The sequence below is a fragment of the Zootoca vivipara genome, chromosome 12 (assembly GCF_965207765.1).
Source record: "Zootoca vivipara chromosome 12, rZooViv2.hap1.1, whole genome shotgun sequence".
Taxonomy (NCBI): domain Eukaryota; kingdom Metazoa; phylum Chordata; class Lepidosauria; order Squamata; family Lacertidae; genus Zootoca; species Zootoca vivipara.
This window is the reverse complement of record NC_142595.1, coordinates 27,678,721-27,705,964: the sequence shown is the minus strand read 5'-3', so window position 1 is coordinate 27,705,964 and position 27,244 is coordinate 27,678,721. Positions and strand designations below refer to the sequence as shown.

The 27,244-nt window shown below is 41.9% G+C and overlaps 5 protein-coding genes across 5 annotated transcripts; 1 reads left to right on the top strand and 4 right to left on the bottom strand.

The window, feature by feature from the left end:
• Window positions 1-77: 77 nt before the first annotated feature.
• Window positions 78-1,052, bottom strand: LOC132593108 (olfactory receptor 11L1-like). Its single transcript, XM_060282120.1, has one exon. The coding sequence runs from the start codon at window positions 1,050-1,052 to the stop codon at window positions 78-80; it is 975 nt and encodes a 324-aa protein (XP_060138103.1).
• A 3,336-nt stretch (window positions 1,053-4,388) lies between these two features.
• Window positions 4,389-5,363, bottom strand: LOC118094514 (olfactory receptor 10A7-like). The gene has a single exon (XM_035135025.3). It carries the CDS (start codon window positions 5,352-5,354, stop codon window positions 4,389-4,391), a length of 966 nt encoding a protein of 321 aa, XP_034990916.3. The 5' UTR covers window positions 5,355-5,363.
• Window positions 5,364-10,423: 5,060 nt separating this feature from the next.
• LOC148683850 (olfactory receptor 10A7-like) lies at window positions 10,424-11,380 on the bottom strand. Its single transcript, XM_088655813.1, has one exon. The coding sequence runs from the start codon at window positions 11,378-11,380 to the stop codon at window positions 10,424-10,426; it is 957 nt and encodes a 318-aa protein (XP_088511939.1).
• Window positions 11,381-15,663: 4,283 nt separating this feature from the next.
• LOC132593107 (olfactory receptor 10A3-like) lies at window positions 15,664-17,356 on the bottom strand. The gene has a single exon (XM_060282119.2). It carries the CDS (start codon window positions 17,346-17,348, stop codon window positions 16,401-16,403), a length of 948 nt encoding a protein of 315 aa, XP_060138102.2. The 5' UTR covers window positions 17,349-17,356; the 3' UTR covers window positions 15,664-16,400.
• A 6,549-nt stretch (window positions 17,357-23,905) lies between these two features.
• Window positions 23,906-24,868, top strand: LOC132593106 (olfactory receptor 5B21-like). Its single transcript, XM_060282118.1, has one exon. It carries the CDS (start codon window positions 23,906-23,908, stop codon window positions 24,866-24,868), a length of 963 nt encoding a protein of 320 aa, XP_060138101.1.
• Window positions 24,869-27,244: the final 2,376 nt, after the last annotated feature.

Genomic DNA, 27,244 nt, shown 5'->3' with positions numbered 1-27,244 from the left:
TTGCCTGTGCCTGGCTTACACATTCAAAATGATGACTTGCACATTCAGTTGGCAACTATTTTCATTGATTCTGATCGTTAAAAAAGTGGATCTGTCATGAAGCTGGTGAACTTCCTCAAACCTTTCGACATGGCTTCCTTCACTTCCTTGTTTCTAAGGCTGTATATGAGGGGATTGACCATAGGGGTCAGGACTGTATAGAAAAGAGAGAAGATTTTCTTCACATATCTCAGATCCCTGGACCGTGGGAGCATATAGACTAGCATCAGCGTTCCATAAAAGAGAGCCACCACAGTGAGGTGAGATGAACAGGTGGAGAAGGCCTTTTGCCTCCCAGTAGTGGAAGGGATTCGTAGGATTGTGACAATGATGAAAATGTAAGATGTTAATGTGAGTAGAAATGGAGGCAGTGTGAAGGCACAGGCAAAGATGAATGCAGTCATTTCTACAACATATGTGTCGCTGCATGAAATTTCTTTGATGACTGGGGACAAATCACAGAGGTAATGATCAATTTCATTAGGGCCACAGAAGGACAATGAAGACACTGAAAGGGTTGTACTTGTGCTCACCAAAACTCCACTTGCCCAAGACACGGCTACCAACTGTAGACATAACCTACCATTCATGAGATTGGCATAGTGCAATGGTTTACATACAGCTAGGTACCTATCGTAAGACATTACAGAGAGGAAGTAGCATTCAGCACCTCCGAGGCAAGCAAATATATAAAACTGCACAAAGCAAGCTTTTATGGATATACTTTTCTCCCCAGTCAAGAGACTTGATAGTATTCTAGGCAGGATTGCCGAGCTGTAGCAACATTCCAAGAAAGAGAGGTTCCCTAGAAAGAAATACATGGGGGTGTGAAGATGCCGATCAGTCACAACCAACAAAACAATGAGAAGGTTCCCAGCCATGGTCACCAAGAAGATCACTAGGAAGAGTAGGAAAAGAAGAAATTCCAATTTATTAAGGTCTCCAAATCCTAAGAGGATGAACTCAGTAATAGTTGTTTGATTTTGCTTCTCTCTCTTTGCCAATGGCATCATCTGGGGAAAATCAAACACAAAATATTTAGCATTACAGTATATCATTATACCGGATTCATTCTCATATCCTTAAACTCTGAAGCTATTATTTCTCCAAAGGTTGAACATCAAGACCTTTTCTTTACTCAGTAGTAAAATGTTAATGACAAGTCACTGTGAGCTTTCAGTATTTTGCAAACTAAAGTTTTGATTGATTGACTGACTGACTGATTGATTGTCTTCTGCTATCTGCTGGCCTTTGACATGTCCTGTGAAACCTCATTACAGATGCAAGAAAATCCAACATTGCTGATATTAGCAGGGATCTTACAGTGGGAAGTATGGATATAGAAGAGAACCAGGCTCTTTGTTTTCATTATATCAGTCTTTATCATCAAATAGATTATTTCTTCGAGAGCACAGGGAACTGCTGCCTGGGGATGCTTGACAAATGCAATTTTTGTGAATTCTGATAAAAAAACTAAGCAGATCCACACAGCCCAGACTAATTTACTGTATTTGCTAGAGTTTAGTAATCCACTTGGTTTCATACTTCCTGAATGTTCAACCCATTTGAAAAGTGTGCCGACATCTATTTTAAATATGTATTTATAGAGAAAACACATTTGAAAATACATACTAAATGCAATTTTCATGTGGCTATTAATATAGGAGAGCACGTGTAAAACTGACAGAGACCAAATGTAGACTGATTTATCCAGCTATATCCCTACTGCTACTAGAAACACAGAAAGCAATGGCTGTTGCATGTGCAGTTCTGCCAACAAATTTCCCTTTGTAGGCTTCCAGTCCAAGAAGCCCCCAATACAACATTAACTCAGTGTTGTGGTGTTGTGAATGGTCCGTTCAGTTTGGGGAAATTATTAGGAATCAAAGTGACTATGAAACAAAATGCTGCAGTGCTGTTTTCGAATATAGTTGGATGGTTGGTTGAAATGCTGCACTCTTCCATGCTCGTCCCCCCATGGTGTCCTATTTCAGGATCACTAACCATCCTCGAGCTTTTTGTTTTTGTTTTTTGGTCTGTTTAAGGTCTTCTCATTAAGGGTCTCCACTCCCTTCCTACAGTGTTGTTTTGTATTTCCACGAATCTTCAGACTCTTACAAGCCTGCTGATCCCTCCCTCTCCATAAGTGAAATCAGGCTGGCTAAATAAGGACCTGAACTCAGAAATCACTATATTGTGGTGTGTAACACCACAACAGCTAGAATAATAATGTATAAATCTATTGTACAGCCATTGTAAGAAAAACTGCAAAGTTCTGGTTAAGTTATCTTATCACATAAGGGACATCATAGAAATGTGTAGAAAACAATTACTGAAATAGTAAATTCTGCTGCTACAATATATGTTGATGGCCACTTACTTAGGCAGCTTTAAAAAGACATCAAGCAAAGTCTTATAGAACAAGGGAGGGGAACCTCTTTCAGCCTGGTCACATTTCCCCCAAGTGTCACATACAAATGGGAAAAGTGGGGAGCACAGCAGATGTGTCTTTTTTCTTTCTACAACTGGTTTTATTCTAAGCTATGTACAGCCTAGAGAGAGATGGTATGGCCTGAAGCAAGGCTAAGGGCTAGATGGAAATCTCTGGAGGGCTGCATTTATCCTCCAGGTTTGAGGTTCCCCTACTGAGATAGTTAGTCAGGGAAAGTGTAAGAGAAGTGCCCACATATGAAAACATTTTTTTTTTACCTTAATGTTGAATTTATATCATGACAGATGGATTTATTCTGTATCTCAAGGCTGCATTGTATTCTTCTGTTCTCTATAGAAATGCTCATGACTTGGTTGATCTTGCTCGAAATTAATCTTCATTGATTCAGCAGAACTTACTTCCAGGACTGCAGTCATTATCTTTCATATCACCCCAGTATATGAGCCCAATAATATATAAATTGATTCTGATATAGTACTTAACACTCCTTCCCCCTTCTGTCTTCCCACACTATTCTGCAGAGTTTTGCTTTGGTAGCTGTGATGTCTACCGGTATGTAGTGTCACAATATGTTGAATGTCTCCATTGGGTGGTTATTTATGGACCGCACAGCAAAAGAATATCCCTTGACTATTCTGCTAATAGGTATATCAGTCTACAGAGGATAATATTTTTTCAGAATGAAATTTTGCATTATCTGAGACAGAGATTCATGTGTAATATATGTGATACTCCAAAACACTGTAGAAACAAATGGGGACCCAACAGCTGTAAACAAAACAAAAGAAAAAGAAAAGAAAATCCATAAAGAGATGTTTTGGGGAAAAATGGAATCTTTTATTCCCCCCATTTTCCATTATATAATTATTCTCAGCTGATGTGTGTGACCTGCTTCGGTAGTTGTCAGTGGTTTGAGACAGGGCCCTTTGAATGCTTGCTTAATTTAAATAATGAATCTAACTGTGAAGAAAGACTTCAGTTCATTGGTCTACCCACCTACCCTTTCCCCCCAAAATAAGACATACCCATAAAATAAGCCATAGCAGGATTTCTAAGCATTTGCGCAATATAAGCCATACCCCGAAAATAAGACATAGTGATAGGCGCAATTCTGGAGGGCGCCAAGGAAGAGGCGAGGCTGGATGCGTAATAAAAAAATAAGACATCCCCTGAAAATTAGCCATAGTTGTCTTCTTGAGGAAAAATAAATATAAGACAGTGTCTTATTTTCAGGGAAACACGGGATATTGAGTCAAGAGAGCAGCTAACGTGGAATTTAGAGTGAAACTGAGGATTCTGTCCTCATGGATCTGGTGTTACCTTTGGCATCAAAGCTAACCTTGTGTATTATTTATCAGTTTTGTTTGATACATGAGCTAGAATCCTTTTTAAAGGGGGGGGGCATGCACCTACATTTATAACCTCCATCTCCAAGTGGATGCTGTGGCCCACCTCTTAGGTGGCATGAAATTTGGGAACATATACAACTAAATGTATGTAGTCACACAGGTTACCAAATGATCCTAAGAACAGTTCAAGGTGCCCGTTTTTGAACTACAAAATCACCTTTGACCTGCAGTGAAGAGAGTATCTCACTCTGCAGCACTCTGTCTATGTTAAACTATGAAGATAATGAAGAGAAATACAAACTTTTGGACCACTTCCCCGTAAACAAATCCATCAATAAAAGAGCAAATAAGGTTTTCATTTTAGTCATAAATTTTAATAGGTGATTGCAGTTCGGGGAAGACAAGCAGGAAATAAATGTGCCTGCATGTTGCAGAAATCAATTGCAGGGATATCAAATATGAAAAAGTGGAAACATCTATCCAACGGATACAATTTATTCACACCGTAATTGATTCTTCAGTTCCATTACAACTTAAAACATGGTGTTCTAAAACGTTGAATAGGCTATGAACTTCCTAATAACTCTTTGCAACGCCTCCTTCACCTCTTTGTTTCTCAAGCTGTATATCAAGGGATTGACCATGGGAGTTAGGACAGTATAGAAGAGAGAAAATATTTTCTTCGTGTATTTGAGTTTCCTTGATCCTGGGAGCATATAAACTAGCATCAGCGTTCCATAAAAGAGGGCCACCACTGTGAGGTGAGATGAGCAGGTAGAGAAGGCCTTTTGTCTTCCAGTGGTAGATGGGATTTTGAGGATTGTAGTGATGATGTAAGCATAGGAGGCCATTGTGAGAACAAAGGGTGGCAGGGTGAAAATGCAAACAAATATGAAGGCAGACAATTCTACTAAGTATGTGTCGGTGCAAGAAATCTCTTTTATGTCTGGTATGACATCACAGAAGTAATGATCAATGATGTTGGGACCACAGAAAGATAACTGTGATACCCTAACAGTTATGCCTGTGCCAACCAGGAGTCCACTAACCCAAGATCCAGCTGCCAACTGCAGGCACAGCCTACTGTTCATGAGAGTGGCATAATGTAATGGTCTGCACACTGCTAAGTACCTGTCATAAGACATCACAGACAAGAGGTAGCATTCAGAACCTCCCAAGCAAGAAAATATAAAAAATTGTGTGAAGCAGGCTTTTATAGATATAGTTCTTTCACCGGTCAGAAATACAGTCAACATCTTGGGCAGAATTGTTGAGCTGTAGCAGGATTCAAGAAAGGAGAGGTTCCCTAGGAAGAAGTACATGGGAGTATGGAGATGTTGGACAGCTATAACCAAAAAAACAATGAGGAGATTCCCAGCCATGGTGGCCAAGTAGATTGTTAAGAAGAGCATGAAGAGAACAACCTGCAGATTGAGGAGATCTCCAAATCCCAAGAGTATGAATTCAGAAACAGTTGTTTGATTTTGTCCCTCTCTGCTTGCCACGGGCTGCATCTGGAGAAAACAGAATGCACCACTTACAACTGCAAGTTGGTGTGTTGTCTTGCAAATCAACATTTTAAACCAGAGGAAACTCTCCACAACACTCTTCACTCATCCTTTTGGTGGAAGTGGTTTTGCACTTCCTCGCCTCATTTTGGACAAAGGAAGATGGGAACAGGTTAACCTAGCCTCCTAATGCTCTGGGAACTTTAGGGGAGGCCAGGATGAATGCCTTTAAAATGTCTGTCACCACATAGCTTATTTCAGGCTACCACAGCACCCCTCCCAGCTCACCTTTCATATGCAGCCATCTTTCTTAGGGTTGAGTAGAAAATGTTTAGCTGTTCTCCTACTGGCTTTGAGTTAATCTCTACTTTTCTGCATAATGAGCGTGACAAATTTGTGTTTTGACTTATTGTGTTAATTTCTTGGTTGCAACATGGAGAAAGTGTGTGGGCTGCATACATTGCATATATTTAATGTACACACAGACCCATGGAAACATCTGGACTTATTGGACTAGATACTTTAATTTAAGTTGCTGTTGTACCTTTCATTTTCCCAAGAAATGACAGGCTAACTGCTATTGTTGCTTACTGCATTTAAAATTATGTTTATTACATGTTGGAAAAAAATACAGTATTTTTGAAGCACAAACACTCAGAAGAATCCTTGGAACACAGCTACAATTCCCAGCACCCTTGACAAGCAGTTTCCAGTTTTTGTGTTTTGAGGGGGTGATGGGCTCTAAATGAATGCAGTCTTAGACTTTAACCGAGGAGCCAAGATAAAGTCTATAGGTAACAAAAGTGATTGAAAACAATGATAATTAATGATGCATTCTATTAGTTTTTAATGGAAAGTAGAAAGAAAATTAAGGCCACAATCCACACCCACGTACCTGAGCATAAGCCCCATATACTTTAGAGTTAACATGGTTAGAATTGCAGCATTATTGCATGCAGCTGGCATCTAGCCACAGAAACTTAAACGAAATCAACAGACACTTTAGAAAAAAAAGCAAAGCCATGAGGAGCCCATCAGAACACTGGGAATTACACATCAATGCCTTTCTAAACAATGCACATTGCAAAGTAATTTATTAAGCTGTTTACATATAATGTATTCTTGTAATCTCCCCATTTTTTTGCTGCAGATAACTAAGGCAAAAAGCATTCATAGCAAAGGTCTGTGCAAGGATGGTGCTTGAATGGGTGGAAAGAAGAAAATCCACTTAATGTCCACTTTTCAATTGATTCCTCTGACTTACTTAGTTATAAGATCTTACTGGTATATGGCATGATGACCGTCCTGGAAAACAGCTATTGCATTCTGGGATTGCACAAAATTTTTGAATCACTTCCTCTATGTCCTGCCTCTATCCCTGTAATAGAAACCTTCTTACCCTGCTGCTTCTTTCAAAGACTCCTGCCTTGTTGCTTGCAAATTCATCAGTCCATAATGAGATGATCTCTATAGAATTATTATTTATAATCTACCCAGCAAGGTAGAAAAAGTCCCTTGGCAGTTCTGATAACAAGTGATATTAATGCATGGATAAAGCAAAGGAACAAAAGGAATCAAAAGTTACAGAGAAGAGGAAATCCATGTTCCCTCGACAACAGAAACCTCCATGATTTGGGCAGTAATACATCTCGGTAGTGGTACCCTCCCTTCACATGTCAAGGAGATGATTGCATAACATTTAGAAGACATATGAGGGCAGCCCTATATCGGGAAGTTTTTAATGTTTGATGTTTTACTATGTTTTATATATGCTGTAAGCCGCCCTGCGGCGGAGCAAGCCGATCAGGTGCCTGGGGCGGTGCACGTGCCCTGCGCCCAGGGGTGGGGCCAGCCACCCATGGGGGTGGTGCCAGCCACCTGAGGGGCTGGATGAGCCAGGGCAAGGACACTCTGCAGGGCCTCTGGAGTCTGCCTGCCTCCTCCCACTCAGCCGCCCTACAGCTGAGGGGGAGGCGGCGGGTGGACCATTTAGGGCAGCATGGAGCCTGAAGGCACCCAAGCCACTGTGTCACTCCCAGGAGAGATGCGTGGCTCGGGTGCGATGCAGGCCCTGCAGTGAGTGCTGCCTGGCATTTTGCCATCTCCCTCAGTGGTGACACCCAGGGTGGACCGCCCCCACCGAACCCCCTTCCTCCGCCCCTGTAGCCGCCCAGAGTGGCTGGGGAAACCCAGCCAGATGGGTGGGGTATAAATAATAAAATGATGATGATGATGTCACAATGACAAGTTTGAAAGGGGTTGTTATAATTCAGTTCTTGTTTCTGTGTATTTCAATTAATTCTGCCTATTTATTAATTATACTTATATACCGTAGCTTTACTCTTTCAATGAAATCCACTTAAATACCCAAGGTTAATACTGACAATTTGATATACTGTATATTGGATTAAAAGTACATTTCATTTTCCTTCTGAGCATGGACAAAAATATCTTATAGCGCAGTGAACAATACTATTAAAATACTAGCTCTGCAGCTTTAAAATGCCCTGTCAAAAGAAAGGAACTTGGTGACATTTTTCTGCTACACATATTAAAATTGATATATGGGGTGGGGGTGGGGGTGGGGCTTTTGCACCCACTGTATTCAGCGTAGCTTCTGAACAAAAGCCCAACAAGTACAAAGTGTTTGTGCATTGGTCCATTTACACAGCTGGGCATTATGGGAAACATATGGACACTTGTCACACGTATATAATGAATGTAGGTTGTTCCAGAAATTAAGCTGAATGCATGTAGGTGGTGGAATAAATGATAGCAGGGGTGATTAACAATTACATGTAGTCATCATAACATTTGGAAAGGGTTTGGGCCGTTAGTCGGTAGCAAAATATCCATCATTTCACAAGATTAATTGTTTTTAGTCTAGAGCTTGGCGCTGAGCGTTGTTGCGATCACTTTGCTGTTGAATCTCACTATAAAGAAAGGCTTCAGTTCATTGGTCTGCCCACCTATATAGAGTTAAGAGGGAAGCTAATGTGGAATTAAAAGTGAGAAACTAATTAAAGTTGATACTGCTTCTTAGAGTTGCTAGAAAAGACAGAATACATACAGCAAACACCAGGACTTAGACAAACACGTTTTATTACAGAACACACACACACACCTTTCCTCTTCAAAACCTCAAAGTTGGAAACATGTCTATCTCAGGTATATTAATTTTCATGTGTCTTCTTGTTCATAAGAAAAGCCTGTGTGAGCATGCCAGTGGTCCATGTAGCCCATCTAATCAGATGCCTGTGGGAAACCTGCAAGCAAACCCAAGTACAACAGCTCTTGCCCCTCCTGCAGTTTCCATCAACTGGTGTTCAGAAGCATAATGCCTCCTGCCATGGAGATAGAGCATAGACATTGAAAGCCTTGTACTTAATCCAATCTAAAAGTCAACATATTTCCAAATTATATGATATACTCCTAGAATGGGAGGTAAAGGAGGAGCAAGTGAAGACAGTGATGGTAAAGTGGGCCCAGGATTTGGGGAAAATATTATGATGAGCCGATGGGAACGGCTGTGGAAAAGAGATATCAAATTTACAGCATGCTATAATTTAAGAGAGAATGTAATGAAAATGCAATAAAGATGGTACCTGACCTTGGCAAAAATCTATAAAAACTGTAGTGATGTCTGTTGGAGATGCAACAACAGGGCAGGAACCTTTCTACACATGTGGTGGGAGTGCAAAGAGATAGTGGGATTCTGGGGAAATATCTATCACGAATTGAAAAAGATGTTTAGGTTTTCATTTGGAAAAAAAACCCAGAATCCTTTCTCTTAGGTATCATGTCAGAGGGAATAAAAAGAGCGGTCAGACCAAAATTTATGTATGCGACTACGGCGGCAAGGTTATTGATGGTCAAAAATTGGAAAAGCAGCAGCGTCCCAACTAAAACAGATTGGTTATCTAAAATGGTGGAATACTTCCATACTGCTGAACTAACAGGGAGGATAAGAGGAGATATGGTACAAAAAGTGAATAAGGAGTGGGCTATCTTTAAGGAATACATCAAAAGTTATGTGGAAAAAGTAGAATTTCTGACAGATATTGAGTGAATCCAGAAAATGATTAGCGTGAAAGGAGAGTAAAGTCAAGACAGAAGAACAGATTAAAGAAACAATGAAATGTGTTTAAGCTAATTGGAAAAATAAAGTAGCGTAACAAGAATGGTTGGAAGTCAAGTCACTTGGTGGGTGTCCCTGTGGGGTAGGTGTGTAGGTATGTTGATATGTATAGTATAGGCAGGTATTATATAGGGTAGGTATGTTTAATGCTTTGGAAATAAGGTGTGTTGTGTATGTGTATTGTGTAAATGTAAATGTATGTGTTTTATATGTTAATTTTTTTAAAAAAAAGCCTTGTCCTCCATGAATTTGTCCAATCCTCCTCTAAAGCCATCCAAGCTGATAACCATTGCTGCCTCCTGCAGGAGTGAGTTCCATAGTTTAGCTAGGGGCTGCCTAAAGAAGCACTGTATTTTATCTACCCTAAGTCTTCCAACATTCAGCTTTATTGGATGGCAATGAGTTCTAGTGTTATGAGTGGGGGATTTTATATATATATATATATATATATATATATATATATATATATATATATATATATCTCCACTTTCTCCATGTTATGTGTAATTTTATAAATGTCTATCATGTCACTTCCTACCTTTTATCAAAACTAAACACTCCCAAATGCTTCACCCATTCTTAATAGGGTAGTTGATCCAAACCCTGGGTCATTTTGGTTGCCCATTTTTCTGAACCTTTTCCAACTCTACAATACCTTTTGTAAGGCGAGGCCACCAGAACTATGGATCATATTCCAAATGTAGTCACACTATTGATTTGTGTAATGGCATTATGATTCTGGCAGTTTTATTTTAAATCATTTCTCCTATGAATCCCTAGCCATTATATATCCATTTCCTAAGCAAAAATCCATTTGGTAAAGGGATCCGTTATGTGTAAAACAATTAGAAAAGAGAAAAAATATTTTTCATAACTGTCTCATAATTTAATTTAGTGAGCATATGCAAGTGTGCCTGTGTGTGTGTGTGTGTCAGTGTCATGCTGTAATGTAGAACAGAACCTTCCTGAAGCCCATTTTCAGGGACTTCTTCACTTCCATGTTTCTCAGGCTGTATATGAGGGGATTGATCATGGGGGTCAAGACTGTGTAGAAGAGAGAGAAGACTTTCTTCATATGTATTAAATCCTTTGACCGAGGGAGCATATAGACAAGCATCAGACTTCCATAATACAAGGCAACCACTATGAGGTGAGAGGAGCAGGTGGAGAAGGCCTTTGTTCTTCCAGTGGTGGATGGGATTCTGAGGATTGTGGCTATGATGGAAATATAGGAGGTTAGGGTGAGGAGGAAAGGAGGTAGGGTGAAAATACAGGTAAATATGAAACCTGATAGTTCAAATAAATAAGTGTCACTACAAGAAATATGTCGTATGCTAGAGCTAACATCACAAAAATAATCATCAATTTCCTTGGGACCACAAAAGGATAACCATGAGAGTGATAAGGTTAAGCTTGTGCTAACCAAAACTCCACTTGCCCAAGACACAACGGATAACTGGAGGCTCACTCTGCCGTTCATTAGAGTAGCATAGTGGAGTGGCTTACAAATTGCCAAGTACCTGTCATAAGACATCATAGCAAGGAGGTAGCATTCAGCACCACCCAGGCAAGAAAAGATGAAAAACTGCAAGAAGCAGGCTTGGACAGATATACTTTCCCCCCCAGTCAGCATGCATGACAACATTTTAGGCAGGATGGTTGAGCTGCTGCAAGACTCCAAGAAGGAGAGATTCCCTAGGAAGAAGTACATGGGGGTGTGAAGATGTCGATCAGTCACAACAAGCACAACAATGAGGAGGTTCCCAGCCATGGTCACCAAATAACACAATAAAAAGAGCAGGAAGAGAAGAATTTGTAGTATAAGTTGATCTCCAAATCCCAAGAGTATGAATTCAGAAATAGTTGTTTGATTTTCCCATACTTTCTTTGCCATGTGTGTTGCATCTGGAGAAAATAGCACAGAGAGTAAAGGTAATGGCTTCACTGTTTTAAAGTAAACTTGAAAGAGTCTCACATTTAAGTTACTTACTTATATAACGAATAGGTTTCTTATTTGACCATTTTTGTTGTCAGACATTATTGTTGTTACTACTACTACTATTATTACTATTATGTCTTATTCACACATCCCATTCACACTTCACACAACTAATGTTGCTTAGAAGGGGAAAAAATACATAAAACACACTGGAGTCCCATTGGTAAACAAAATAAGGTTTCTTACTAACAATAACTGCATATTCACAAGGGTGGTTTTGGATTCACAAGGATGGCTTCATATTTTGCTTAAAACTATTTGTAATGGGATCTATTTTGCTTTATCTTATCAAAGTAAAGCTTTCCACTGTTTTTAAAAAGAGCTATTTTATATCGATCTGCAAAAAAAAGCTTTGAAATACATGTTCCTGCTTCATCTTTCCCCCCCTCCAGCCTTTAGCGTTTCTTCTAACATACATTTTCTTACCTCTCTCTGACCCATCAAAAGAGTTCTGTTTTTGTTTTACTGATGCCAAGGGCTACATTAATCTACAATAAGGTGACTATCTCTATAGAATTGTTTATATTCCACATCATGAAGTTGAAAGTGTCCCCAGACATTTATGATAATGAGCCTTTTACATGTGGGTAGACGAAATGCACTTAAAGAAGCAAGTTTTTCCAAGGGGAGTAGAGCCCTTTCCCCTCAACCACTTCCTTTGGGATATGAGCACATAGGGGAGGCAAAAGGACAATTATTGTTGTTGTTGTTGAAAAAGATGGTTCCACTTAATTTCAGGTTCCATATCTGATTTCTCTTTATCATGCATACAACTTGCTATCACAGGAAGCCGGGATGACCACCAGCTATGATGGTTGAAAAGAGGATTAGATTAATTCAAGGAGGAAAAGGCTATTGAGGCTACCAGACAAGATGGCTATGCCTCACCGCCACATCTGGAGACAGTAATGCTTCTGAATATCAGCTGCTGGAAACAGCAGGAGGTGAGAATGTTCTTGCGATTGGGTCCTCATTGCAGGTTTCAATAGCAAACAGAGCTGTGCACAGCCCCCCAGTCTAACACAGGACTGCAGAAGGTGTTGACCCAGTATGGGCCAAACCAGGAACCACCAACCCGACCCCAGATATGTCCCTGGAAGAAGAAGAAGAAGAAGAAGAAGAAGAAGAAGAAGAAGAAGAAGAAGAAGAAGAGGAGGAGGAGGAGGAGGAGGAGGAGGAGGAGGAGGAGGAGGAGGAGGAGTAGTAGTTTGGATTTGATATCCCGCTTTATCACTACCCGAAAGGAGTCTCAAAGTGGCTAACATTCTCCTTACCCTTCCTCCCCCACAACAAACACTCTGTGAGGTGAGTGGGGCTGAGAGACTTCAAAGAAGTGTGACTAGCCCAAGGTCACCCAGCAGCTGCATGTGGAGGAGCGGAGATGCGAACCTGGTTCCCCAGATTACGAGTCTACCGTTCTTACACTACACCACACTGGAGACAACTGTGGCGCGGCTAATGCTTAGTGATGGTTTTAAAGCTCTAATTACACATACAGTTGAGAGGGCTAAGGTGGGAGATGCAACATATCCTTCATCTATCCCAGCTGAGAGCAGGGCCTGGCTGCAGGGAAGGCTTTTGCAAAGCAGCACCCACAGCATTAAACACCCCCTGTTCTAGGTCAGGAGAGTAAGAAGTGTTTCCCATCCCTCCTTAAGTCTTTTCAAATGTTGCTTTGCAATAGCCTTCCCCAGATTTACTTTAAGAAGCAAAACCCTGAAGTCCACAGAGTTGAATCCTCCACTCAACAGCTGTGGAGCAGACTGCTACAGCCTTCCTCCCAGACACCCTGACAGCCCAGGACAGTCTTGATCTGATTCAGCCCTAGTCCAGATTCACCCCCGCCCCACCCCCAAATGCCCAATTTTTCAGGATGCAGACTTCAGCCAAATGTAGTGCATAGCTGTAGTAATAAGGATTAGGGTTCTTTTTAGGCCTGAAGTGGTTCTCTCCTATTGTTATAGAATAGTAAATGCAGGAAGAAGGGAGAGGTTGACATGATGGAAAATTCAGGAAGTATTCCATTGCCAGGGAATTTCCACAGAGGAATTTCCATGCTCTTGGATGTTTGTTTGTTTTTTGCAGGTGTATTGGCAACATGACATTGATTCAATATTAGCATGGTATTCGTGGATTTACCATACATATCATTACACTTTATTTGCATGTGGAGACCTTTTAACCATTCCCCGAAATAAATTCAGACAAGACTCAAATTTTTGATTCGGTTTCTGGCAGAATTTAGGCCACAACTTTATTGATTACAATCAAGTGAGTGGTTGCATAGTCTCTGGTTCAACTAGTTCCCTGCACCCTTGCAGGCAGTGCTGACCCAGGACACTACCATAGGTCAGCCTTGGGTGAAACCTGGGACAGTGGAAAGCAGGAGCCCTGCTAGTCCTCCACCCAGATGTCTCCTGGACTCAGCTCAGGGTACAGCCCCTCACACGGAAGACCAACCAATGAGTCCATGGATTCGCATAGGGCTGGTGAGACCCTTCTGCCACCCCATCACATGAACCAGAGCCTATCCACAACCTTACAAGTTGTGACGATTTGCTACATGGCAGCCGAAACCCAAATGGCACCAGCCAATCAGACCAGTGGGGAAAATTCCTGCCGTGCCCCTGTCCCAACAGCAGGCGACACACGATGGCATAGCAAGGTCAAGCGCAAGCCCTAAATATAGGGAGAGGTGGGCGGGTGCTCCGATGCACTGAGCCCAAAAGAGGAAGCTCAGGGACACATGCATGGGCTTAAATAGAGGTCCCTCAATGTACTTTTGGTGGCATCCTATTGGCCTGATTTCTCCCAGCATCAAGGGACCTCCAATAGGGTGTTGTGTCTATCCAAACGTTCCCACCCACAACACAGGGTCTGGTTGCCAGGTCCCACTGCAACACATGCCCTCTTGTTAGGGAGGACCCGATTAGTCATTCTTCCCCAATGCTAGTGTATTATTGCTGTTCTGGAGGGGCACTTTTGCACAATGCTAGTGTATTATTGCTGTTCTGGAGGGGCACTTTTGCAACAAAAGTGGGACAAAAATAAATAAAGCCCACCCTGGAGCACACATGCTATGAAAAGTTACAGGATTTCATCAGAATGCTATGGGGCATAAATGGATTCGAAACAAAGCATTTCTATCTAGCCCAAAACAGTGTTGAATATAACTGCAGATTTGAGTATTACCTATAACTGCCCCATGGGCAGAAAACAACATGAATGCACAAATAAAAGGATGTCTAGATGCAGAGTAGTTGGTGAAGAGAGATGTATCTCTGAAGTTAGTGTTGTGTACAGAGATGGACAAATACCAAATTACGAAATGGATGTACACTGTATTGAAATAGAGAAAGAAAGAAGATAGGTTTCAGTGGTGAGGTCAGGTTTCACATCAAAGTTCACAGGCTTGCACTTTTATATATCCAATATTAAACTGCAAATAAGTGTGTTTACCTCAAAGTAATGAAGGATAAATCTTCTTTGTTGTGGTAGTAGACTTCCAGAAGTGATTCTCTACTACCATATATTAAACACCACTCATTCAGTGGCAGAATTTTGGTTAAATATTGATTGCTACAATGATTCCTCTCTGCAGGCTCTTGCAATGTATGTTCAGTGCTAAAGAAATGCATGTTGCATTTCTCTGAAATAATCAATCAGATGGGGTTAGGGATGTAATTTGTATTATTCTCCAGGTTTGTTAACTTTTTTTCCTAGGGAGTCCTAGAAAGAAAGAGAGTCCATCTCACTTCACAGCTATTTCTATTTCATAAACAAATAGCCCTTGTGCTGTGCCATGCTTCACTTTTGGATGATTTTGTAATTGCCTCTGCAGTGTTATAAGTTTGTGCAGAACGTCTGCCTGATGTACCCTTTCTCTCCTCCCCCAACCTACAGTGTGAGTGTGTGTAAGGGGGGGGGGGAGATGGAGAGAAAAAACTAAGGTGTCTTCTTGGAAGGGTATGCAGAGAGAAATAAGCACAGATGGAACCAGGACTCAAGGTTCTGGGGTAAAGATAATCAATCATAGCACAATTCATTCAGAGAATAAAACTCAACTGCATTTTTAAAAAACAAACAAACAAAAAACAGGACAATCACGTGATTCTTAATGGGGTAACTTTTGTTCCAATCCTAAGGCAAGGCTTCTAAAAAGAACACACACACTGCATATATTTCTTTATAACATGTTGTTACATTAAGGAATTCACTTTGTAATACATATGTTACTTCAGAAATGACACGACTGACAAACTAGGAAATCTAATCCTTACCTCATTTTGTGCACTGCTAAAAGGTTAAGATGCTGGCAATTAAACTGCTCACAATCCCATGAGGGGGGAAAATCAATGCATGGAGGGTGATGGTAAGTATGATACAACTGTCCCCCTCCATGCATTGAGATGCATGCAAATATCACATGTCCTAGATTTTGTTTGTATAGGAGAGTGAAAGAGTGCAAAAGTCAGATACCAGATACAGACGTACACAACCGTATTAAAGTGGTACTTTATCGGCATATTATTTTATACAGGTCAGACATCTTAGGCAAGTTAATAGAATGGCATCAGGATTCCTAAGAAGTATGCAAGAGTCAGGGACAGACTTTGGTCTTTCAAATTTCAGTGGCACTCTGTGCAAGGCCAAAATCTGGCACCCCACCTCTTACCTTCCACTCTGCTCAGTTGACTACATCATAGTTTCAATGCCTGTCTCACTGTCCTAAATCTTCCTCTGTGAGAGTCCATGTTCTTCTTCTATAAAATGACAAACTTCTAAGCAAAAATATCCTCTGAAAGGGGCTCAAAACCCCAGACACATATAGGAAGGAACAATAAATATTTCAGTATATTTATGAGTACTGTAAATTGTCAGGTCATTTAATCTACTGTGCAGATTTATATTAATATCATGGTGTGATATAGAATATAAACCCCCTGAAACCCTTTTTCATGGCCTCTTTCACTTCTGTGTTTCTCAAGCTGTATATGAGGGGATTGATCATAGGGGTCAAGACAGTATAGAAGAGAGAAAAGACTTTCTTCATGTGTATTAAGGCTTTTGACCGTGGGAGCATATAGACAAGCATCAGACTTCCATAATACAAGGCAACCACCGTGAGGTGAGAGGAACAGGTGGAGAAGGCCTTCTGTCTCCCAGTTGTGGATGGGATTCTGAGGATGGTGGCTATGATGAAGCCATACGAAGATATGGTGAGGAGAAAGGGAGGTAATGTGAACACACAAGCAAATACAAAGGCTGATAGTTCAAAGAAAGTCGTGTCACTACAAGAAATATACCTTACATTAGAGCTAACATCACAAAAATAATCATCAATTTCATTGGGGCCGCAGAAAGATAGCCATGAAGTTAAAATTGTGCTAGCAAAAAATCCACTAACCCAAGACACAACAGATAATTGGAAGCTCACTCTGCCATTCATAAGAACAACATAATTGAGTGGTTTACAAATGGCTAAGTACCTGTCATAAGACATCATGGCTAGGAGGTAGCATTCAGTTCCAGCCAGAGAAGCAAAGATGAAAAATTGCAAAAAACAGGCTTTTATAGATATACTTTCCCCCCCAGCCAGGATGCTTGACAACATTTTAGGCAGGATTGTTGAACTGTAGCAACATTCCAAGAAGGAAAGGTTTCCCAGGAAGAAGTACATGGGGGTATGAAGATGTCGATCAGTCACAACCAACACAACAATGAGAAGGTTCCCAGCCATGGTCACCACATAGATCACCAAGAATGACAGGAAAAGAAGAACTTGTAGTATAGGTAGATCCCCAAATCCCAAGAGTATGAATTCAAAAACTCTTGTTTGATTTTGCCATACTTTCTTTGCCATGTGTGCCGCATCTGGGGAGAAGGGAAGACAAAATAATACAGTTCATGGCTTCATTGTTTCAAACAAAAATGAAAGAAAGAGACTCACATTCACCTAAACTACCTGCACGATAAGTAGATTTCTTATTTGAATCATTCCTAATTAAACCATTTTAATGGTTTCTGTGACTGTTTCTTGCAAAATGTAAGAAGTATACTGTACTTAAGAAAGTAGACTTCAGATTTTCAACACAATGTTTCACTCAGTGATGGAGAATTGTTGTTTGACTATAATTTCCATTATCCCTAATCCTTGGCCATAATGGACGGAGCAGAAGGGAGAGGCATTTCCACAACATTCTGGAACCAATAAGATTGTAAACCTAATGGGAACAATGAGAAATAAGAAAGAAGCATGCTTGAAGGAACCCCGAGGGTTACTTGAGTACAAAAAGGTATTTTTTTTTAAAAAAAAAAAACCTCTTGAAGAATTTTCTTCAAAAAACACAAAACAGCTCACTAGGTACTGAACACAATTTAAAGCTATGAAATGTACAACAACAGTTTGAAAAGAAAATTGGAAAATGGAGAGGGGGTGGATAGTGGAATTCCCTGCTTATGAAGAATGTTTAGATGGAATTGTGAACAGGAGCATTTGTTTTAGGAGGAAGGGGAAACCACAACAAAGTCATATAAGATAATATTTCTAAGTGGTAGGTCACATGCTGAGTAATATATAAGTGTTAAAAATGAGGGTGCCCCCCCCAAATCCATCTATAATAGGATCTATGTTGCTAGTTTTACCTAGAAATTACTATTTCATTTTCACATTTTGAAGCATGCTCCCATTTTTTTCCTTTTTCTCCAGCCTTTAGAGTTTCTTCTAACAAAGATTTGCTTACCTCTCTCTTCCTCTTTGAAAGAGTTCTGTTTCATGGATACCAAGGTCTGCATTAGTCCAAAATAAGGCGACTACTTATATAGAATTGTTTATATTCCGCATCATGAAGTTGAAAGTGTCCCCAGACATTTATGATAATGAGACTTTTATATAGGGGGAAAGGAAAGGAACTTAAGGAAGCAAGATTTTCCAAGGGGAGTATGGCACTTTGCCCTTGACTGCAATAACTTCCTTTGGGATAAAGCAAATAGAATGTCCCTATTTTCATGCGGAATATTGGAGCAGTCTTATTCCTACCTGATGCTCTTTCCCACCCCCAGGATCTCTCTCCCCTCTCAACAGCTGTTGACAGAAGAGATATAGCAGCATGAGGGTGATAAAGAGAATTGCCCCTGCTCTTTGTGGGTCATCACCCCCCATGCAAGATCTTTCTCCATTTCTCCCCCATCTATATATGTAATTAGGGTTTTAAACACTTAATTAAATATTATTATTATTATTATTATTATTATTATTATTATTATTAATTTATTATTTGTACCCCACCCATGTGGCTGGGTTTCTCCAGCCACTCTGGGCGGCCTCCAACAAAGATTAAAATACATTAAAATGTCACACATTAAAAACTTCCCTAAACGGGGCTGCCCTCAGATGTTTTCTAAATGTCAGGTAGTTGTTTATCTCTTTGACATCTGATGGGGGCATTCCACAGGGTGGGCAGCACTACCAAGAAGGCCCTCTGCCTGGTTCCCTGTAGCTTTGCTTCTCGCAGTGAGGGAACCGCCTGAAGGCCCTCGGCGCTGGACCTCAGTGACTGGGCAAAACGATGGGGGTGGAGACGCTCCTTCAGGTATACTGGGTGGGCCAAGGCCATTTAGGCCGAACTCCCAAACTCCCAAACTTATTCAGGAATGGATACTGAGGGGGAGAGGTGATGGTCCTCAGGTTGACCCACGATGGGTAGGGGTGCCACATTTCAAGAAGTGAAAATCCAAATTGGTTGAGCCACATTTTTTGGGAAATCCAATCACTTCCACCATTGAAATCCCAGTAATTTCCGTAATGGCAGCCCTAACAGTGGGACAACCTGATGTCTCCTAGATTGGAGCTAAGGGTGCTCTGCATAGTCCTAGTCTTTACATAATAATGTCATCATTGTTTCCTTTCATATCGGCTCTTAAAGCAGATATGCTTCATCCTTTCAAGGACTCTATGGGGTTGGGTGCAGCCTCCATCTACCTGAATCTTAACTATGTCCATACCATCAACTGTCCCAGAAAAACCAGAACATACCATTTTTTTTCATTTGAGAGCACGGTGGCCATTTTGGCCACAGAGATCTCACCCTGCAAAAATGATTATTTTGGGGGGTTACGATTTCACATGGGTCACTTCACCCAGGAGCACTGCCCAGAAGACACACAGACCAGTTTCTGGCCTGGACATGTTGGAGGATATGCATGTCTACCAATGGGGTTTACTCCCAGGTAAGCCTTCGAGCATACTGGGCCACTCTTCAGCACAGTGCATAACTATTGTGTGGGCCTCCTCCTGTCGTGTGACATCGCATACATGCTGCCTGGCCCCCATCCAATGTTGGGCGGAACCCGGCACTCCTGCTTCTATTCACTACCTGGGAACAGTGATCTTTTCCCCACTGTCCATGAGCAATTGGGAAATGTGGGCGTAACTCCTTGGAATTGGTGGGCTACATTTGGCTGGTAGGTCATGAGTTCCCTTCCCCTGCCCTAAAGGATGATAAAATATTTCTCACTTCCTTTAAATTTTGAGATGAATTTGTCAGTCTAGCACAGGCTTCCCCAAACTGCAGCCCTCCAGATGTTTTGGCCTACAACTCCCATGATCCCTAGCTAACAGGACCAGTGGTCAGGGATGATGGGAATTGTAGTCCAAAACATCTGGAGGGCCGAAGTTTGGGGGTTCCTGGTCTAGCAGAATTTGAAATAGATGTTAGAGTTCTGTGTCCTACAAATGGGACCAAGGTTTCAACTGCCCTCATACAAACATAATCACTTGTTGCTCCCAACCCATCCAAATGAGACTTGGAGAGATGGAGTCAGTGAGTAACATGCATATACAAAGACTTCTAAGCTCTATATGGCATACAGGACTCAGGGCTCATCCACACCTCCATTTGCCCCACCACTGAATTGGAACAAATGACAATTTGGGTTTTCCGTGGATTGCTGTTTGTTCTGATTTAGTGCTAAAAAGTAGGTTTTCAGGGGGAAAGTGGCAGGGCAAGGGCAAAACTGATTGGACCAATGTCTAGAAAGCATAGGACAATTGGGAAAGGATAGGAAAGAAAGGATATGTGCTGCTTCCTGAAGTCCGGTTCAGCTTGCAGGAATACATAACTGAATCTTCCTGCTAAATACAAAGATTAGTGCTTTGATCTTTTCTGCAACTCTTAGGACCAGAAGTAATGTATGAGATAGGAGATGTACCAGGGTTACAGATAGTTCATAAGTTACTTATTAAACTTATGTCAGCTACACTAATGCCACGATCCATAGAAATGAATCATGTAAGAAGTCCAGACTAGCAGCCATCATTACAGCCCCCTCCACAATACACATGTACCTTTGCATGTCAGGACTATTAAAGAAAAAAATGTTCCATTAGCAGCCCAGAACGTGCTGTTTAGCATTCTCTTATTCCACCAGGGAGGTGAGACTTAACCCATCCACCAAGTATCCTCAAGCAGCTTTTCCTCATGTGTAGAGGAAAAGACAGAAGGGTAAAGGATTATGTATCCATCTTACCCCTGTTGCTACTAGTTCTCTAAATAACACAACTGTGAACAAAAAAATGAAAAATCAAACAGTATTCATTTTTCTTGGATTTGAAGACCTCTGTGAATGGCACATCCACCTCTCCCTACATTTTCAACATGACCAGAAAACTTTCTGGGGCGGAGAACTCACTATTCAATGTACATTTGCAGCCATCAGCCCATGCTGCTTGAAGACATGGGGTGACAGAGAGAGATCCATACAGTCCTGCAATCCTAGAGAGAGCAACCACTTTTGGCTCTGGCTCCATCCATCTTCAGCTCTGGCTTCCCACACCATCAGCTGTGTTGTGTCCTATTGAGTTTCCCCCTGCATTTATGGCCATCCATAGTCAAAAGGTATCCCACAATGGCCATATCCTCTTTCTTCCTTATTCTTTTCCCCACACTTGCTTTCTCCCTTGCACTTGAAATGCTGCTATTGTCAGGAATGTGGCTCACCAGAGCGCAGGGGAGGAGTTAGATTCAGAAATTGAGCAGAGAGAGAGAGAGAGAGAGAGAGAGAGAGAGAGAGAGAGAGAGAGAGAGAGAGAGAGAGAGAGAGAGAGAGACTCTGCAGATGAGAGCTGGCTGACAGAGCCGAGAAGGAGCAGTTTGACCCCCCTTCCCAAAGAAGTCACTGTCAGCTCTCAAGAAGCGGGAGAGTTGGGAGGCAGCCAGAGCATTGCTAGGCAATCAGCAGATAAACGTAGGACTGAGAGTGTGTCGAGTGAAAGTTGGGAGGGGCAAGGGAAGCCTCTCAGCCCCTGTTCTAGGAGACTGGATAAGATCAGAGGACAATGGATGGGAAAGAGGGGAAGGATGGAAATTTGGCGTCCTTCCTGCTGTGGAAGCGGCAGAGTTTTAGACTGACCAATTATCGTCAATGTGAGCAGGCAAGAAGCCGTGCTCTGGATGTGTTGTTTTTGTAAATAAACGTGCATGAAACTGCCTGAGAGTCATTACTTCTTATCAGGGCTTGCTTGTCTGCTTGAGATCATTACAGCGATGACAGAATTGTCAGTTCTAGGTGTACTGGAAACGGCAATCCTTGGAAACTAGTTTCTCACTGACTTTCTCTCAGCAGCATTCTACCCACTGCAGTATTAAAATGCCCTTTACTGATCTGCTAAAAGAACAGACTGTTTCTCATGAGAGGACAAGTAATTAATCCAGATGGGAATTAGTGAAACAATAAGTGAAGCAATGGGAAGTTAGTTGAGGATAAGAACAGTATCAGAACAACAGATAGAGGTGACATCAGAGATGTGAATGGGAAGGGAAGGCGGTTGGCATTGCTTGCTCACTCCCTTTTAGTGGAGGAATAAAAATACATCAGGAGTAGACCTGTTTAAGGTAAAGGTTTTCCTATTCAGTGTATGTTTTATACAATGGCCCAGAGCAGAGAAGAAAGGCATGTCTTGCCTGGATGATGGAGCTTCAGATCTTCAAATCGTAAGGTGCACCAGATATTCAAATAGCCGAGGTCCACCTCCAAGGGTCTTCTGGTGGTTCCTTCACTATGGGATGTGAAGTTACAGGGAACCAGGCAGAGGGTCTTCTCAGCAGTGGTGCACTCCCTGTGGAATGCCCTCCCATCAGATGTCAAGGAGATAGAGAACTAGGCAACCTTTAGGAGACATTTGAAGGCAGCCCTGCATTGGGAGGTTTTTAATGTTTGATGCTGTATTGTGTTTTTGTGTTTTGCTGGAAGCCACCCAGAGTGGCTGGGGAAACCCAGCCAGATGGATGGGGTATAAATAAATTATTAGTAGTGCTAGTATTCGTATTTTAATATTATTACGGTTGGATCCAGAGATGTTCCCCCAGACTGATTAAGCTTCTCAGGATTCAACCCAAGTTAAAGGGGGCTATCAAGATGGTAGAATCCTATGTGTGATGTATAGCTTTTATACAGATGGTATATAGGAAGGAAAGAGTGAAAGCCAGGCAATAACATCAGCTGCAGAGCTCCATAAACCTCTGGGTAGTGGGAATAATGTGTGTAGGAGAAAAAGGCAGCGAGAGACCAGCCATTAGTTCCTAAACATATTTTATTAAATTTATGGCATCCTCCACAGACATAAAGGGTTTTGTTTTGTTTTGTTTGTTTGTTTGTTTGTGGGAGAGGAAGAATACAGATGTCACCCTATCAATGCTTTCTGATCTACAGTATGCATGAGACTGCAAAACTAAAGACTTTTTCAGAGTCCTGGCAGAGTACAGTAGATATTTGTCTGTCTGCGTTCACTATGATACCAAACATTTCTATGTCTGCTGCAAGTAAACATTGCAGGAATGCTGCAGAAACTGCGGCTTGGGTGAAATATATTCAGAGCACAATCACTCTTACTCTAACGAGTCCATCATAGAATCATAGAGTTGGAAGAGACCACAAGGGCCATCCAGTCCAACCCCCTGCCAAGCAGGAAACACCATCAAAGCATTCTTGACATATGCCTGTCAAGCCTCTGCTTAAAGACCTCCAAAGAAGGAGACTCCACCACACTCCTTGGTAGCAAATTCCACTGCCGAACAGCTCTTACTGTCAGGAAGTTCTTCCTAATGTTTAGGTGGAATCTTCTTTCTTGTTTAGGTGGAATCTTCTTTCTTGTATTAATTATATGAAATTCTTAGACCATCAACAATACTGTGATGATGTGGAGCAATACATCCAAATCACTTTATGCCGTCATCCACCTGAAAATGATAGTTCATAACTTCTCTCTGTATTTGAAATGAATGAAATGGGGGCAAAGAATGGATTGGATTCTGACTTTAGTCCCATTTATTTCAGTGGGAACTAAGTGGAACTACTTTAAGCATATATGTTTGTAATTATTTTTGGATTCTCTTTGCACTTACTGTTTCCCTAGGTAATTTTATGAGAGACAGGAAAATGAAAAACCAAACAGAGGTTGCAGAATTTATTCTTCTTGGATTCGGAGATCTCCGGGATCTGCAGATTCCCCTCTTCATGTTCTTCTTTTTAATCTACATTGTGACCATGGCTGGAAACATTCTCATCATTGTACTGGTTGTTGTTGATCGACGTCTTCACACCCCCATGTATTTCTTCTTAGGGAACTTGTCATGCCTAGAGGTTTGCTATAGTTCAACCATCCTGCCCAGGTTGCTGGCCAGTTTCCTTTCTGGCAATAAAATCATTCCTTTTAAGGGTTGCATGATACAATATTTCTTCTTTGGTGGCTTGGCTGGCACTGAATGCTGTCTTCTCTCTGCAATGTCTTATGACCGTTACTTAGCAATATGCAAACCCTTGCAATATGCAGCACTTATGAATAGCACGGTCTGTCGACAGCTGGCTTGTGGATCTTGGTTCAATGGCTTTCTTGCCAGTGCCATAGTAACATTGTTTATGTCACAATTAACTTTCTGTGGCCCCAATATACTCAACCATTTCTTCTGTGACTCTTATACAATTCTAAAACTCTCCTGCAGTAATGCACAACTTATTTTTACACTAATATTCCTTCTGTGTTCTGCGTTCACTCTTCCTCCTTTTCTTCTAACTTTGACTTCGTATATCTGCATCATTTCCAAAATTGTGAGAATTTCATCTGTTGCAGGAAGACAAAAGACCTTCTCAACATGTTCTTCTCACCTCACTGTTGTGACCATTTTTTATGGGACACTCATAATTGTGTACATGTTGCCAGAAACCAATGACCTGGTAGACTTGAACAAAGTATTTTCTATGGGTTACACTATTCTTACACCCTTGGTGAACCCTCTCATCTACAGTCTGAGGAACCAAGAGGTCAAGGTGTCAATGAGAAGGGTTCTTCATAAGTGTTGGGTACAGCATAGGTTGAATAAAAACTGATTTCAAAAACACCACACTGGGTATTCTGACCATTTTTTTTTGCAATGCTTTGTATTGATATGTTTAAGATGAATTGTGGTTCAAATTTAACTACCACCAGGAGTTCAGTTTGTGGTCTTTGGGAAACTAAGTCTTAGCACTTGTGACATCCCCCCTTTAAGTTGTGGAACTGGGTTTTGGAACTCTTTTCAATTTTATTATTGTTGTTGTTGTTGTTAATTTAATTATACCTCGCCCATATGGCTGGGTTTTCCCAGCCACTCTGGGATGAGAAAATAGTTTTGTCAATTACATACCTAACTTATGATTCCAGGTAGGGCTTTTTTCCCCCAGCCAGAAATCAATGGAACTCAGTTTCAGCACCTCTCATGTGCAGGGGCATAGGAAGGAGGGTGAGGGAGATGCTGCCCGCTCCAGGTGTCACCCCTGAGGGGGTTACAAAATGACACACCATGGGGGTGGTGCTTACCGCGGGGCCTGGCCTGCAGTACGCCCGAGCCATGTGTTTCTCCTGGGAGTGACATGGTGGCTCCGGCCCTGTGCTGCCCGAAGCGGTAGCACGGGGCTTGCGTCCACCAGGTGGACTCCGTGGCCAGCTCACCACGACGCCCCTGTGCGCGGATCGCCGTGGCGCCCCCGCGGGCCGCTCACCACGGAGCCCCCATGGGCTGCTCACCGCACCCCCACCGCTCCGGGTGCTGGAGCAGCTAGCTACACTTCTGCTTAGGTGGGCACTTATTGCCATTCTAAGAGAACGAGGGAGATGTTCATGGTGAGTTCCAATACCTCTTTTTCTAGAAAAATAGCACTGATTCCAGAAATATGAAGTGATTTGGTCCTCTCTCCCTGTTAGCCCCCAAATCTCCTTGCCCTCAGTTGTCATAACAGACAGAGTTTCTGATTGTGAGGAGACTTTTAAGAAACTGGTGCAAGGCATGCAAGTGTAATTAAGCCAGCGTAAAGTTACAGATCCAAACCTCATTGAGCAGCAAGGCTGCTGCTGCTGCTGTGCTTGACAGAGGGAAAACAATTATTTAAGACTATTTGCCAGGTAATGTGAATGAGCCTAAGATCCAGCCAAAAACCCCACTCTCTGGTCTCACCCGCCTTTGGGGGACTTACACCAGCATTGGCTCAGCCAGCTAAGCCCGAATGAACAAGCAGAGTACAGTGGCACTTCGGGTTACAGACTCCACTAACCCAGAAGTAGTACCTCGGGTTAAGAACTTTACCTCAGGACGAGAACAGAAATCACGTGGTGGTGGTATGGTGGCAGCAGGAGGCCCCATTAGCTAAAGTGGTACCTCAGGTTAAGGATGGTTTCAGGTTAAGAACGGACTTCCAGAACAAATCAGGTTTGTAACCAGAGGTACCACTGTACCTGCGGCTGAGCCAGGGTTGGGAACTTAACCCTAGTTGAACCCCACTGAACCAGGAATCAGCTGGCTGATCCAGAGATCTGCTACCTCCTCCGCTGCTCATCCTGGCAGACCTCGCCATAGGACTACCCCCAAAGAAACTCACTTCAGTTAAGTGTTTATATGGCTTTTGAAGACGAAGCTGTTTAAAAATGAAAAATGAGAATGAGCTGTCAATTTAGCAAGTACTCTGTAGTACTACTTGCTGTCGAAGGCAGAAACTAAGCCATAGGTGATGATTTTGTTGCCATCCAGTGGTCAATCATGAGATAGTTGCCTATTGAATTGTACCAAAAATCAGGGTTCCTTTGCATTGTTTTCTCATCAGCTCAGCAACAGATTGTGTGGATTAGAAACTTTATTTGCATTAGTAATAATAATAATAATTTATTATTTATACCCCGCCCATCTGGCTGGGTTTCCCCAGCCACTCTGGGCGGCTTCCAACAGAAATATTAAAATACACTAATTAGCCACTACCCATGTCAATAAGATAAAATATACTGGGGATAGAGCTAAATAAAGGGAAAGGGACCCCTGACCGTTAAGTCCAGTCGTAGACGACTCTGGGGTTGCGGCTCTCATCTCGCTTTACAGGCCAATGGAGCCGGCATTTGTCTGCAGACAGCTTCCGGGTCATGTGGCCAGCATGACTAAGCTGCTTCTGGCAAACCAGAGCAGCACACGGAAACGCCATTTACCTTCCCACCAGAGCAGTACCTATTTATCTACTTGCACTTTGGCATGCTTTCGAACTGCTAGGTTGGCAGGAGCTGGGACTGAGCAACGGGAGCTCACCCCATCGTGGGCATTCAAACCACCGACCTTCTGATCGGCAAACCCTAGACCACAGTGCCACCCGTGTCCCTAGAGCTAAATAGTCAGCTGTTAAAACTATATACTCTGGAGGTTTACATCAATACAAATGGCAGAACTGATACAGTACATGATCCTTTAG